Raw genomic sequence first — 12,330 nt, forward strand, 5'->3', positions numbered from 1 at the left:
TTATGAATCATTAACCGGAATGAAATTTATTTTGATTATTTCATCATTATCGTCAATAGATCCAAAAATGGATTATCGTCGAATGATTGGAGAATTTTATAATAAAATTTATTTGAAATGGTTCCTCTTTCAAATGAATAATAATCAACAACAATCATTTATGAAAGATTCGATTGAATTTCGTAAAGAATTATTATTGTTTTTACAACAAAAATTGAAAATTTGAAAATTTTTTTTTTGTTTAAAAAAAAAATCGAAATTAAAAAATATATTTTGTAGCCAGCGCCATCTGTATTGAATTTTTTTTCGAAAGAAAAAAAAATATCGGGGAAAAATCCTCAAATCGTGGAGCGACACCAAAATGCTCGTCAGAAGAAAACAAACAAACCAACCACACACACACACATATGATCGTCATCGAGAAACGAAAACAACAAAATTTGTTTTTTCTTCATTTTTTTCTCCCCAATCAATAATGATCATATTTGTTCCAAAAATCTATCCATAAAACAACGACGACAACAACAACAACAACCTACGTGTATCGAATTGAATTCGATCAAAACCTTTAGTAAGTTTTTTGTTTTGTTTTCTGGTTTTTTGTTTCGTTTTTTTTTTTGTTTCGTTTTTTGCGTTTGACAATTCATTTCATTTTGATGTTTTTTGTTTTCAAAATCTTTTTATAGAAAGAAGAAGAGAAAAAACCCAAAAAAATCAATCCATCCACCGGCTACCATTATCTCGTTCGATCTTTCTCTTCGAAAAATTATTTCTCTCTCTCTTGGTCTGTTTATGCTCATCATCATCTTCATTGATTATTCTTTGCCAACAAACACTGCATTTTTGAAAAAATTTTTGTTACGCAATCAACAATCAAAGAAGAAAAAACGAGTGAAAAAAAAATTGATTTTTTTAAAAAATTCACCAGCTGACCGAGTCTTTTCTTCTCTCTATCCTTTTTTTCTCACTTTTTGTCGGTCTTGTTGTTCTACTTTGAATATTGTTGTCGTTGTCGTCGCCGTCTTTATCATCATCATCATCATTCAAGAAGAGAAGTTCTCTTTCCCTCTGAACATTTTTAAAGTGTATATTTTCTCCTTCAAAAAAGTGTTATGTGATGTGTCTGTGTATTGTGAAATGTGACATTCGCACATCCACAGATTGTGATTGATACAGATAAAGAGAGAGAGAAAGAAATTACTTCTTTCGAGCATCATCATCATTTTGAAGAAAGAAAGAAGAAAAACAGTCCTCATCATCAAAAGTTTCCAAGAAAAAATTGAGAGAAAAACCTATTCACCTTTGACAACGACGACAAAAAAACGAAGAGAAATCCTCGTGTTAAATGTTGTTTTAATCTTTGGCTGTCTGTTTTTTTGTTTTTCTTTTTTTTTGAAATTTTAAATATTCTGGTTTCTCATCCAAAGTGTGTGTGTATGTGATATATTTGTGTTGGCAATCCATGTGTGCAGATCAACAAAAACACTTCCTTCCGATCGATTTGAAGATTTTTTTGTTTTCGATTTTGAAATTGAAATATCCTCCCCCATGAATAGATGATTGACGAAATAAATTTGAAAATTCAATTCGACTTGGCTTGATTCTTGCCTGAAACCAAAACAAAAACACAAATCAGACATTGGCTGTGATCATTATTAGATAACCTAAAAAATAAATAGTCATTTTATTGTTTTCAACTTGATAAATTCTTCATTGTAAAAAACAAAATCTAATCTTTTTTTCTATAGAAACCATGAGTGATAAACATATTGAAACTGTAAATCATTTGAAGAAAAAATTGGACAAAGGTGTTAGCTTTGAAAAGGTAAACCGAGACTATTATTGATAAAAATATTGATTATTATTTACAAATTTTTTTTCTGTTTGTTTACAGACAATGCATATATTACATAAATTGCAAAAGATACCAATTTCATTTCAATTATTAGAGGTATTTATTTATTTCGAAATCGGTTGCTGATAACCAAAATTGATTTTGATTTGATTAAAATTTCTTTTTCCTTCAGGAAACTGGTATCGGTTATAAATTACGTGAACTAAGTAAACAAGAAAAAAATAATGATATTGGTAAAACGGCAAAATTGTTGATAAATGCTTGGAAACAATTTCTTAAAAATCAACAAAAACGTCAAGAAGAAGAAGAAGATGATGATGATGATGAATCCGAACATGAATCAATGAACAACGACGATCATCATCATAGTTATGATCAAGAATATCAATCAGGCAATATGGATTCAGATGATCAACAACAACAACATTTTAATGGCAATAACGATGATGATAATGATGATGATGATGATGAAAGAAATCATTATGTTTCGGATAACAGATCAGAAGAAAGTACTAGTCCAAATCATCATGAAACTATTAATACTAATAGTAATAAAAAGAAACATAAGAAAAAAAAGAAATCCAAATCCAAAGAGAATAATTTAAAAGATGATGATGGTGATGAACGTAAAGAAAGAAAAAAAGATAAAAAACGTAAACATCGTAATGATGATTCTGTTGGCAGTAGTGGTGGTGGTAATGTTATCGATACTAATAATAAACGTTATCGATCATCATGTGATAATGATTACAGTCAAAAATATTTAAATGGTGAAATGATGATGACCACCCCTAACGAATCACGTTGTCCTAATACCAAAGACCAAACATCATCATCATCGCGACATTCAAAAACAATTATTTCTTCTTCAAATGGTGATGATATGTTTAGTTCAATGTTGAACATGAGTGATCAGGTGTTAACAGCAACAGCAACAACAACAACCACCAGTGCTAAACACCATGGTCGCAATAATAATCGAATGGATCAATCATCTTTGAATAATGATGATTATTCAAGCTACAGTCCTTATCAACCACAGCAATCATCATCATCATCATCATTTGATAGAGAAATGATGCAATCATTGAATGCATCGGCAAATCGATATGATCCAAGCATTTATCAATATTATCAACCACAAAAATCCAACATAAATAATGATGATTTAGATAAAGATAAAAATTCAATGATAAATATGGCCGGTATGAAATTTAAAGGTCGTACACAGGTTTATGCTGGTTCATCAAAAGTAGTAACCGTACCGAAAGTATATCGTTTACAAGATATTTGTATTAAAGTATTAATGAATCATGTGAATAAAATCTATGAAGTTGGTGATCTACCTTATTTTATATTGAAACCTGTGTTTGCTAAATGTACTGTACAACAACTTCGACGAATTGAACATTATAATCCGGTATGTGTTCATTTATTGATTATTTCGTTGAAATTCTATTATTATTCTATTTATCAATAGCAATTATTGGAAGATACTGATGAATTATGGCGTGAATTTTGTGAAAAAGATTTCAAAAACAAACGAATGGATCAAAATAAATTTGAATTTTGGCGTGATTTTTATGATCATTGTTTGAATGAACGTGAACAAAAATTAAAAAATATAACCAAGAATATTAATTCAAAACAACGTCAAGCAATACCTGGTTTGTTTGTTGATTTTGAAATTTTTTTGTTTTCAAAATAAAATAAAATTCTCATTTTTTTTTGGCATAGAACGTAAAACACAACAATTGGATGCAGCTAAAACGCCAAGAGAAATTCGTCGACGACAAGAACGAAATTTTAATACACCATATCCATTGTCAAAATCATCAACAAGTAGTAGAGCTATTGGTGGTGTAGGTGGTGGTGGAATCAAAGCTGCATTATCGTCATCGATAACACAGATTTCAAATAGTAAGTTTGTAAATTAACCATCCTTTTGATGAAAAATGATAAAAAAATTTTCTTTCATTCATCCAACACAGAATCGAAACCTGCTCCTTTGATGAAAAAATTATTACAAATGCGGCATAGTAAATTTCGGCGATAATTTTATTTTATTTTTTAAAAAATCGTATGCGTGATATTATTATCTTTTTGTTTTTTCTTCTTCTTCTTTATTATTCGGAATGAACTCTATTCTTTTGTTTGAAATATTTATATTTTGGACACACATACACTGACACACAAACACTGACTATAAATTTTTGAATTAAAAAAGAAAAAAAGAATAATCAATTTTATAAAAGTGAGGATTATAAATGTTTATTTCATTTTTAAAAAAAAAAATTTTTGTTGTTATTGAGAATTTTATTGATTTCCGTCCGTTTATCTTGTTGTTTATCCTATTACCCATCATCATTATCTTATTTTTTAATTGAAAATGATAACACGTATAGATCACATGTCTTTGGAATGATCAGGTTGTTTGAGAATATATATAGGGTTGGCTTATGTTTACATAATAAAATTAATAAAATCACTAGTGTCACATAACGAATGTCCGTGTTTTTATTTTTTCAAAATTTTCCCGGGCGCAATCCTATATCATTGTCAATGTCATATGGCGAAAGAATCAAGATCTGTCAATTGTCCTGTTTGTTTGTTTGTTTGCCCTTAATTCATTCATTCATTCATTTGGGACAACAGCAAAAAAAATGTCCAAAAAATATTTGAAAAAAAAGAAGAAATATTACTACATTTGGCAAAAGAAAGAAGCTTGTGGAAGAAATTGAAAAAATGATTGAAATCCATTTATGGAAAATAAAAATAATTACTTTCTCTCCAGATAGTTATATTACCTGTGGTCGTTTATAGCCAAAAAAAAAGTCATACTTTAAATCCTCATTTTCATATCATCTAAATGGATATAATACGAGCATAGCACGAGTTTCTTGTTTTTTTTTCAATGTCTTCTCCCCGTTTTTGATGCTACGTGATAAATATCATTACCATTATCATCGTCGTCGTCGTTGTTGTCTTTAATTGTTGATTTTCTTGGCTGTTGTTGTTGTTGTTATTTTGACCAACCAAACCGATTTTTGTGATAATAAAAAGTTATCATAATCCGTCTCCGTCATAAGATAATTAAATTAAATTGAATATTGGATCATCATAATCATTATCATTCAAAAATCTATTTTGCAATTTTGTTATTTTTTTTTCTGGTCACCATCGAAACCGTTTGATCGGATGTAAGAACAGATTTTTGTTACTGTTGTTGTTGTTGTTTGTTTGTTTGTTGTGGATTTTTTTTCTGCTACTGATGTTTGTTTGTTGGATAAAAATATAGATCAAGTTTTTTTCTCTCGTTGGCCATGAACGTGTAAAGATCGTTTTAAAAAAAAAAAAATTTACCTGAAAACCTCGAATCTCGAAAAAATGATTGTAACCAAATATTGTTATGAACCACCTGTTGATTATAGCGATGATGATGATGATGACTGTGGTGAAGAAGAGGATTTGGTAAAAAATGGAACCAACAAATTTCATCGTTATGAATATCAAGATGATTGTATATCATTTCAATCAGCAACAACAACAACAGCGACAACGACAACATCATCATCATTATCATCGATACCACCGATATTATCACCAAAATCAAAACATTTATACGAAATACCGATAATAAATTTTAATCGATTAAAATTTGAAAAATTAATCGGACGTGGTGGTTTTGGTCAGGTTTATCGTGGCCAATATCAACAAGAATTGGTTGCCATTAAAGAACCAATTTATCATCAACAAAAATCCATTGAAATGATTAATGATTCGTTGAAGGAGGAGGCACGTTTACAATTTTATCTGGATCATCCAAATATCATTCGAATTTATGGATTATCAATGAATCATCGAAAAATATATCTTGTTATGGAATATGCATCGGGAAAATCATTACAAGATTTATTACAAAAACATAATCTATCACCAACAATTATTATTAATTTTGCTAAACAAATTTCTAGTGCAATGGAATATTTACATAATTTTAAACCAAAACCAATCATTCATCGTGATTTAAAATCATCAAATAGTAAGAATAATAATCAGTTTTGTTATTTTGTTTTGTACTTACCTTTCACTTACTTACCCCTTTTTATTTTCATTCATTATTAGTTTTACTTGATCAACCTATCGGCAAAGGAAGATGGTTAGAAAAACAATTAAAATTAACCGATTTAGGTTTGGCACGTGAATTAACAGATTCAACATCAATGATGACACCATGTGGTACATATGCATGGATGGCACCCGAATCAATAACACATTCCAAATTTTCAAAAGCAAGTGATGTTTGGAGGTTTGTTTTGTTTTGATTTGATTTCAATATGAATCAATGAATGATGCTAAATCACTCGATCCATTCAATTCATTTAGCTTTGGCGTTGTATTATGGGAGCTATTAACAGCCGAAATACCATATAAAAATATTGCCGGTGCTGCTGTTGCCTATGGTATTGGTAATCGTCAATTAACATTACCTATTCCGAAAAATTGCCCGGAAGAATTAAAACATATTTTACAAGGTTTTTTTTACCTTATTTCCTTAATCCGAATCTTTTCATAACTTCATTTTTTTTGGGGTGTAGAATGTTGGCAACAAGAACCATCATTACGGCCAAGTTTTCAAAAAATACGAAATGACCTGGAAAAATCATCATTCAATGTTATCAATATGGAACAATTTAAATTGATGAAAAAAAATTGGTTCGAAGAAATATGGAAAAGTTTAAAAGAAAAAGAAAAAGAATTACAATCACGGGAGAAAAAAGCCGAATTAAAAGAAGCAAAAATGAATGAAATTGAACGATCATTACAGGAAAAATCTAAACGATTAACTGAAAGAGAAATTGAAGTTGTTGGTCGTGAATTGAAACAAATATTGGAACAGAATGAGCAAAAAAATTTTCAACGTAATAAATCGATAAATCGAAAAAAAGATGGCCGTCCACCATTGATTAGTTATCCAAAAGATTTTTGCCATAACGTTACGGTAACGAAAACTAGTCTTGAACATTCATCACATCCAAGTTTACAGGCAAAAACTTTGAATAAAACATGTATGGAATTGTTTTTCAACGATAAAATCTTTTTCATTTTTACAATAATTTTTTCCATTCAATCCAATAGGGACACCTGGAACCAAAATAAGACGTGAATTGCATACAGATCTTTTTGTAAATGTTTCACGTACTAGTTCAATGTCTCAAGGTAAATTTGTTTTTTGCTTGAAGATGTTTGTTAAAATTTCGATTTCAAAACAGATACAGATTGTGTAGATTTGGAATGTTATCAACAACAACAATCATCATCAGTATCATCATCGAAAATGAAAAAGATTGGTCGATTTTTGAAAAGAATTTTTGGCCATAATGATGATAATGATCACTCATTATTGAATGATAATAATCATCGTCCACATGAACAACGTTCAATATTTCATGTTGATAGTGAAGATAATATTGTTGATAATGATACAAATGCTCTCGTAATGCTCTCTCTTAATCGTACCTATCATGGTCAGACAAAATATTCACAAAGAATTCCATTTTGGGAACAATTTCAGCCAACAACAACAACAACAACAACAAACACAAAAACCACATCAACAACAATGAACCAAACAGCTAGCTATGAATGGCAACATGATGATAATGATGATGAATTTGATGATGAAGAAGAAGATGTTGATGATAATCATAATTATTATTCATATGATGGTGATGATCATTTAACAAATAATCATTCACAACCATATCAACAACAACAAACATTCGATGATGATGATGATTATAATAACAACAAAAAGATTATCATTACAAATGAAACATTGGTGATCGATGGAAAAACAACGACAATAACACCATCAATGTTTATGATGATAAAAAATGATGATGAAAAAATTGATAATGATTTACAACAAGAATTGGATCAATTTGAAATGGAATTTCAATCAATGAGATGATGTGGTTCGATTCTATTTCGACATTTGTAGTCTATAAATCTAAAAAAATAATCAAAGATATTTTTTTTATTTATTTAAGTATTTACAAAAAAAAAAACTGATTATCATTATTATTATTTTGCACACAAGGTTTCTGTTTTGGTAAACTAAAACTGTTTGTTTTCAAAAATGGTTGTGTTTGTGGTGTGTATGTGTGTGCAGGCAGAATGATAATAAATAATGATTTGAGGATTTGCTTGACAGTTTTGTTTTCGATTTTCCAAGAATTCGATATTTATTTGTTTCAAACCGTCATTGTTAGATTATAAATCATACCATAAAGATAATAGAAAAATGATAATAAATAGAATGCCAATTTACCCCAACCTTCTTTTGTTGCTCGTGATAATTGATCAGCATTCATTATTGTTGTTGGATCATAAAGTCCTGGTGATGACATTACCGGACGATTCATATATCTATTATGATGATAATGATAACAATGGTAATATTAAATAGAAATTGATGATTCATTAACAATAAATTATTTTTAGAATAAAAGAATTTTTTTTAACAAACCTATGGATATGATAGGCAATAAGTGGAGCATTTATTATCAAAGTAAGCCTGTAATGGATGAGTGGAAAAAAATTTATCATTAATTTTTTAGTAAATTCCGAAAAAAAATTACCATTCTCCACAGATTAGAAACAATATGTTGAAAAAGATGTGGATACCGAATTCAGGTAATACAAGCTATTCAAGAAAAACACGAAAAAGAAATCAATTAAAATCATGTTTGAATGATTTTTTCTGTTGTACCAACCGGATTCAATGTGTTACATTGTGTTATTGGATTTTTGAAATCATTTTTCAATTCATCGAATGCAATCACCTATTATTTTATCAAAAATATGAATGGATGATATGATTACCGTGATGATTTAATGAAAACAAAACTCACATGGAAAACAGAGAAAAAAATGAGAAAAGCATCCAAAATTAATGCCAAAATATAGGTAAATGCAGTAAAACCGAATGCCATTATCAATTATTTTATTATTGGAATTCTGTTTCAAGGTAAATTCGAATGAAATCAAAATGAATACGAAATTCGAAATTTTCCAATTTTGGTAATTTTTTTTTTCGAAGAAAAAACTGCTGTGTTAATTTTGTGCAAGGCGTAAACTGTTCATATGACTGTTCATATAGGACGATATCAAAAAAAAAAATCGAATTTTTTTCAATTTTAGAACAATCTCACCAAAAATAGAAATATCAAGGGAAATTCTTCGTATTCGAAATTTGTAAAAATTTGTTAAATCTGCTCTAATTGTTGTTGAATATTTTAGAATTAAGTAATAATCTGAATATATTATAAATATGTGAATTTTAAAGTTCAATAAAGTTTAAGTTTGTTTCAAGTATTCAATTTTACGCTGTGCTAATATTACTAATATTGATCTAAATTGATTGATATTCCACCTATAATTTATATTTGATAATTGTGACGAAACGAACTTTAGTTCGTTTCGAACTAGTTTTTGTCGAATTTTAGAATATTTTTATGTAGCTTTTTGTATATAAATGTCGGTATTTTTACAGTTATTTTCCATATATATTTTGTGATAGCCAATTGTTTAACTTTTAATAAATCACACTAATTCTTACTATTTTTGTTGGTTTTAATACATAGGATCAATCTACTATTTCGAAAATTCAATCGGATTCTTTGTCATTTCGATTACCATTGAATCTCAAATATCATTTCAATAAGACAATCGAATCTTATTGGAATCATAAAAGTCTTGAAAATTGTTAAAAAAAAGAGACGAAGATACACTTCTTCCTATTTACAAAACAAGTGGCTAAACCTGGATCAATAATTCACATTGATGCTTGGAGCATAAACAGACGAATCGAAGGAATTGGTTTAAATCATTCTGTTAATTTTGTAAACCCAGATAATGGAGTACAATACCCAGACAATAGAATTATACTGGAATCGCCACAAGCATTTTGATTAAAAAAATTGATCCAAATTTTTTATTTAATTTATTCTAATTGATTTAATTAATTAATTAATTAATAATAACAGTCAAAATTGATTTTTTAGTGGATGATGATGATGATTATTCATCATTATGTTGTTGTTCATTATGAGATCGTTCAACTTGATTTTGTATGAAAAGTTGTTCAATTTCTTGAAATGATTTACCTTTTGTTTCAGGTAAATATATGATATTGAATATAGCACATGATAAACAAATAAGTGAAAACATTAAATATGTTAATTGGCTGCTAACCGTTTCAACTAATTGATTATAGAATGTAATTATAATGAATGCACAAAACCAATTAAATGATGATACAATAATTGTTGATAATTTTTTCACATTCAGTGGTAATATTTCACCCATTATCAACCATGGTATTGGACCAAGACCCAATGAAAATGAAATGATAAAAAATACCATCGATACTATCGGTATCCATCCATAATGAATATTTAAATCATTACCAATATTTTTTTCATCAATATAATAATAGATAGCTAATGGTATTAAACTTAGATGGCCACCAATACTGGAAACAATCATTAGGAAACGTCGTCCGAATCTATTGATATGGATTGTTTTCAAAAATAAAATCATCATTTAAAATAAACTACGATCAAGCAAAAAATATCAACATACTTATCGGAAAGAAAACAAGCCAATAATGTAGCCAAAACCTGTATAAAACCAACAATAATAGTCGAATCAGATGGTGAAATTGATTCAAATTTGGAACGTTCAAAAATTGATGTCATAAAAAAAATCATAGCATTTACGCCGGAAAATTGTTGAAAAAACATCAATGCAATAGCAATGTATAATGGCCTGTTATATTTGGATAATGAAAATAATCGAAATTGTTGCATAATCGATGCATTGCCATTGATGTAGATACCACCACCAATACCATTACCATTATCATTCGAATCTTGTTCAATAACATATGTTGTCGGTATAGTTATATCAACAGCCATACGTCGGCTACCTTCAGCACCATGTAAATAGATATTTGCTTCAGTTGCTTCCGAAATACGACCTTTTTTCAATAACCATACGGGTGATTCAGGCATAAAAAGAATAGTCAACAATAATAACAATGGAAAAGCTGTTAAAAATAATGCCAAATCTGACCAAATAAAATATTTTCCAATAACATATGTAACTACTATGCCAAATGATACGGTCAATTGAAAACCAGAACCAAAAAATCCACGTTTTGCTGGATCACATGTTTCACCAATATAAACAGGAACAGTTAATGATATTAGACCACAACAGAATCCGGTTAAGAAACGACCAATCATTAATGTTGTAAGGGAATCCAAATTTCCCGAATAAGCCATAAGAATCCAACCGGATACAAACGGTAATGTAGTGAATATTAATGTACCTTTACGACCGAATGATTCGGTAAAAAAACCAGCACATATTGATCCAATAATTGCACCGAATGGCATTAGACTGGCAAAAATTGAATCAGTAAATTTATTCAGATGAATATGAGATCCTTGTTGATCAAAGCTAGCCAATGCAGGTGCCGAATAACCAAGTACAGTACCCATTGAGAATGAACCAAGCCATCCACTTAAAGCGGCGAAATAATATTTTGGTGTTCGATGATGTTGATCATCAATCAATAATGTTGTGTCAGCCATTGTTATTCCTATTATTATTATCAAGCGAAAATTATTCGCTGATGAACAAAGATTAAAGGATGATGATAATTAAACTAAGCTAAACGAATGAGTATACAACAAAATAAACAATGGGCATTAACATCTGTCACAACAAATATAACAATCAAAATATCCTGGAATAGAATATTTTACGATTGCTTTGATTTGATCATCATATGATCAATATATAATAATTGATCCGACTCAATATAATCGATTTTTTGTTGTTGTTGTTGTTTTGATTTGAAAAACAAAAAACTTAACAAAGGATCATTTTTGATTGATGTTTTTTTTTGTTGTTGTTTGTCAATAGCTCAGGATTTGTAAACAATTTTTTTTCTTCATCATTCAATTAAAAAAAATTCGTCGAGCTGAGATGGCGTTTTTTCTTTTTCTTTTTTTATCTCTTTTGTCATCATCGATGTCGTCGTCGTCGTCTGTTTTTATTGTTTCTTTGTGTTGATCATTAGCGTCATCTATGGGTTTAGATTTGAAGAAATTTAGCGAAGACTTCGAGGACAAGAAAAACAAGCAAAATGACTGATTATTTTTTGGATTGAAGATGTTGACCAAAAAACAAATGCAATTTTCCAAGATAATTATCATCAAAATAACGATAACCGTAATCAGTTCAATCGATTCAAAGAATTCGAATGAATGTCCTGTACTATCGATAGTATCGTTTGCATAAGAATCGATATTATTCGATTCCGGTCATTTTTATTTGGCAGCAGCAGCAACAGCAGTATTTTGATGATCCATTTGAAACAGACAGACAGACAGACAGAC

The 12,330-nt window shown here is 29.1% G+C and overlaps 4 protein-coding genes across 10 annotated transcripts; 2 read left to right on the forward strand and 2 right to left on the reverse strand.

The window, feature by feature from the left end:
• Positions 1-293: 293 nt before the first annotated feature.
• On the forward strand, positions 294-4,109 carry LOC113795079 (uncharacterized). Of its 2 annotated transcripts, none has more exons than XM_075820339.1 (7): positions 294-571; positions 687-1,825; positions 1,895-1,951; positions 2,028-3,275; positions 3,336-3,522; positions 3,593-3,775; positions 3,847-4,109. In XM_075820339.1, exons 2-7 carry the CDS (start codon positions 1,754-1,756, stop codon positions 3,909-3,911), a joined length of 1,812 nt encoding a protein of 603 aa, XP_075676454.1. In that variant the 5' UTR covers positions 294-571; positions 687-1,753; the 3' UTR covers positions 3,912-4,109. The 2 variants fall into 2 exon arrangements, with proteins under 2 accessions (XP_075676454.1, XP_027201065.2); XM_027345264.2 differs by having other exon boundaries at positions 1,749-1,825.
• cni (protein cornichon) lies at positions 3,972-8,989 on the reverse strand. 6 transcript variants are annotated; one of them, XM_075820351.1, is made up of 8 exons: positions 8,773-8,989; positions 8,635-8,703; positions 8,500-8,564; positions 8,388-8,435; positions 6,682-8,287; positions 6,402-6,509; positions 4,663-6,345; positions 3,972-4,476 (listed from the first exon to the last, which is right to left on the reverse strand). In XM_075820351.1, the coding sequence occupies exons 1-5, from the start codon at positions 8,851-8,853 to the stop codon at positions 8,113-8,115; spliced, it is 438 nt and encodes a 145-aa protein (XP_075676466.1). In that variant the 5' UTR covers positions 8,854-8,989; the 3' UTR covers positions 3,972-4,476; positions 4,663-6,345; positions 6,402-6,509; positions 6,682-8,112. The 6 variants fall into 6 exon arrangements, with proteins under 6 accessions (XP_075676466.1, XP_075676469.1, XP_075676468.1 ...); XM_075820354.1 differs by having other exon boundaries at positions 4,663-5,120; positions 5,219-6,345; positions 6,402-8,287; XM_075820353.1 differs by having other exon boundaries at positions 4,663-5,123; positions 5,219-6,345; positions 6,402-8,287.
• On the forward strand, positions 5,243-8,194 carry LOC113795076 (mitogen-activated protein kinase kinase kinase 11-like). Its single transcript, XM_027345260.2, has 6 exons — positions 5,243-5,897; positions 5,981-6,164; positions 6,242-6,390; positions 6,454-6,924; positions 6,995-7,075; positions 7,129-8,194. The coding sequence occupies exons 1-6, from the start codon at positions 5,243-5,245 to the stop codon at positions 7,827-7,829; spliced, it is 2,241 nt and encodes a 746-aa protein (XP_027201061.2). The 3' UTR covers positions 7,830-8,194.
• An 836-nt stretch (positions 8,990-9,825) lies between the features above and the next one.
• On the reverse strand, positions 9,826-12,274 carry LOC113795082 (facilitated trehalose transporter Tret1-2 homolog). Its single transcript, XM_027345266.2, has 2 exons — positions 10,505-12,274; positions 9,826-10,427 (listed from the first exon to the last, which is right to left on the reverse strand). Exons 1-2 carry the CDS (start codon positions 11,518-11,520, stop codon positions 9,941-9,943), a joined length of 1,503 nt encoding a protein of 500 aa, XP_027201067.2. The 5' UTR covers positions 11,521-12,274; the 3' UTR covers positions 9,826-9,940.
• Positions 12,275-12,330: the final 56 nt, after the last annotated feature.

The sequence above is a fragment of the Dermatophagoides pteronyssinus genome, unplaced genomic scaffold, assembly GCF_027571235.1.
Source record: "Dermatophagoides pteronyssinus isolate colony J.1.1.1.1 unplaced genomic scaffold, Derpt_VIB-CSIC_2022.12 sq0006, whole genome shotgun sequence".
Classification (NCBI taxonomy): Eukaryota; Metazoa; Arthropoda; class Arachnida; order Sarcoptiformes; family Pyroglyphidae; genus Dermatophagoides; species Dermatophagoides pteronyssinus.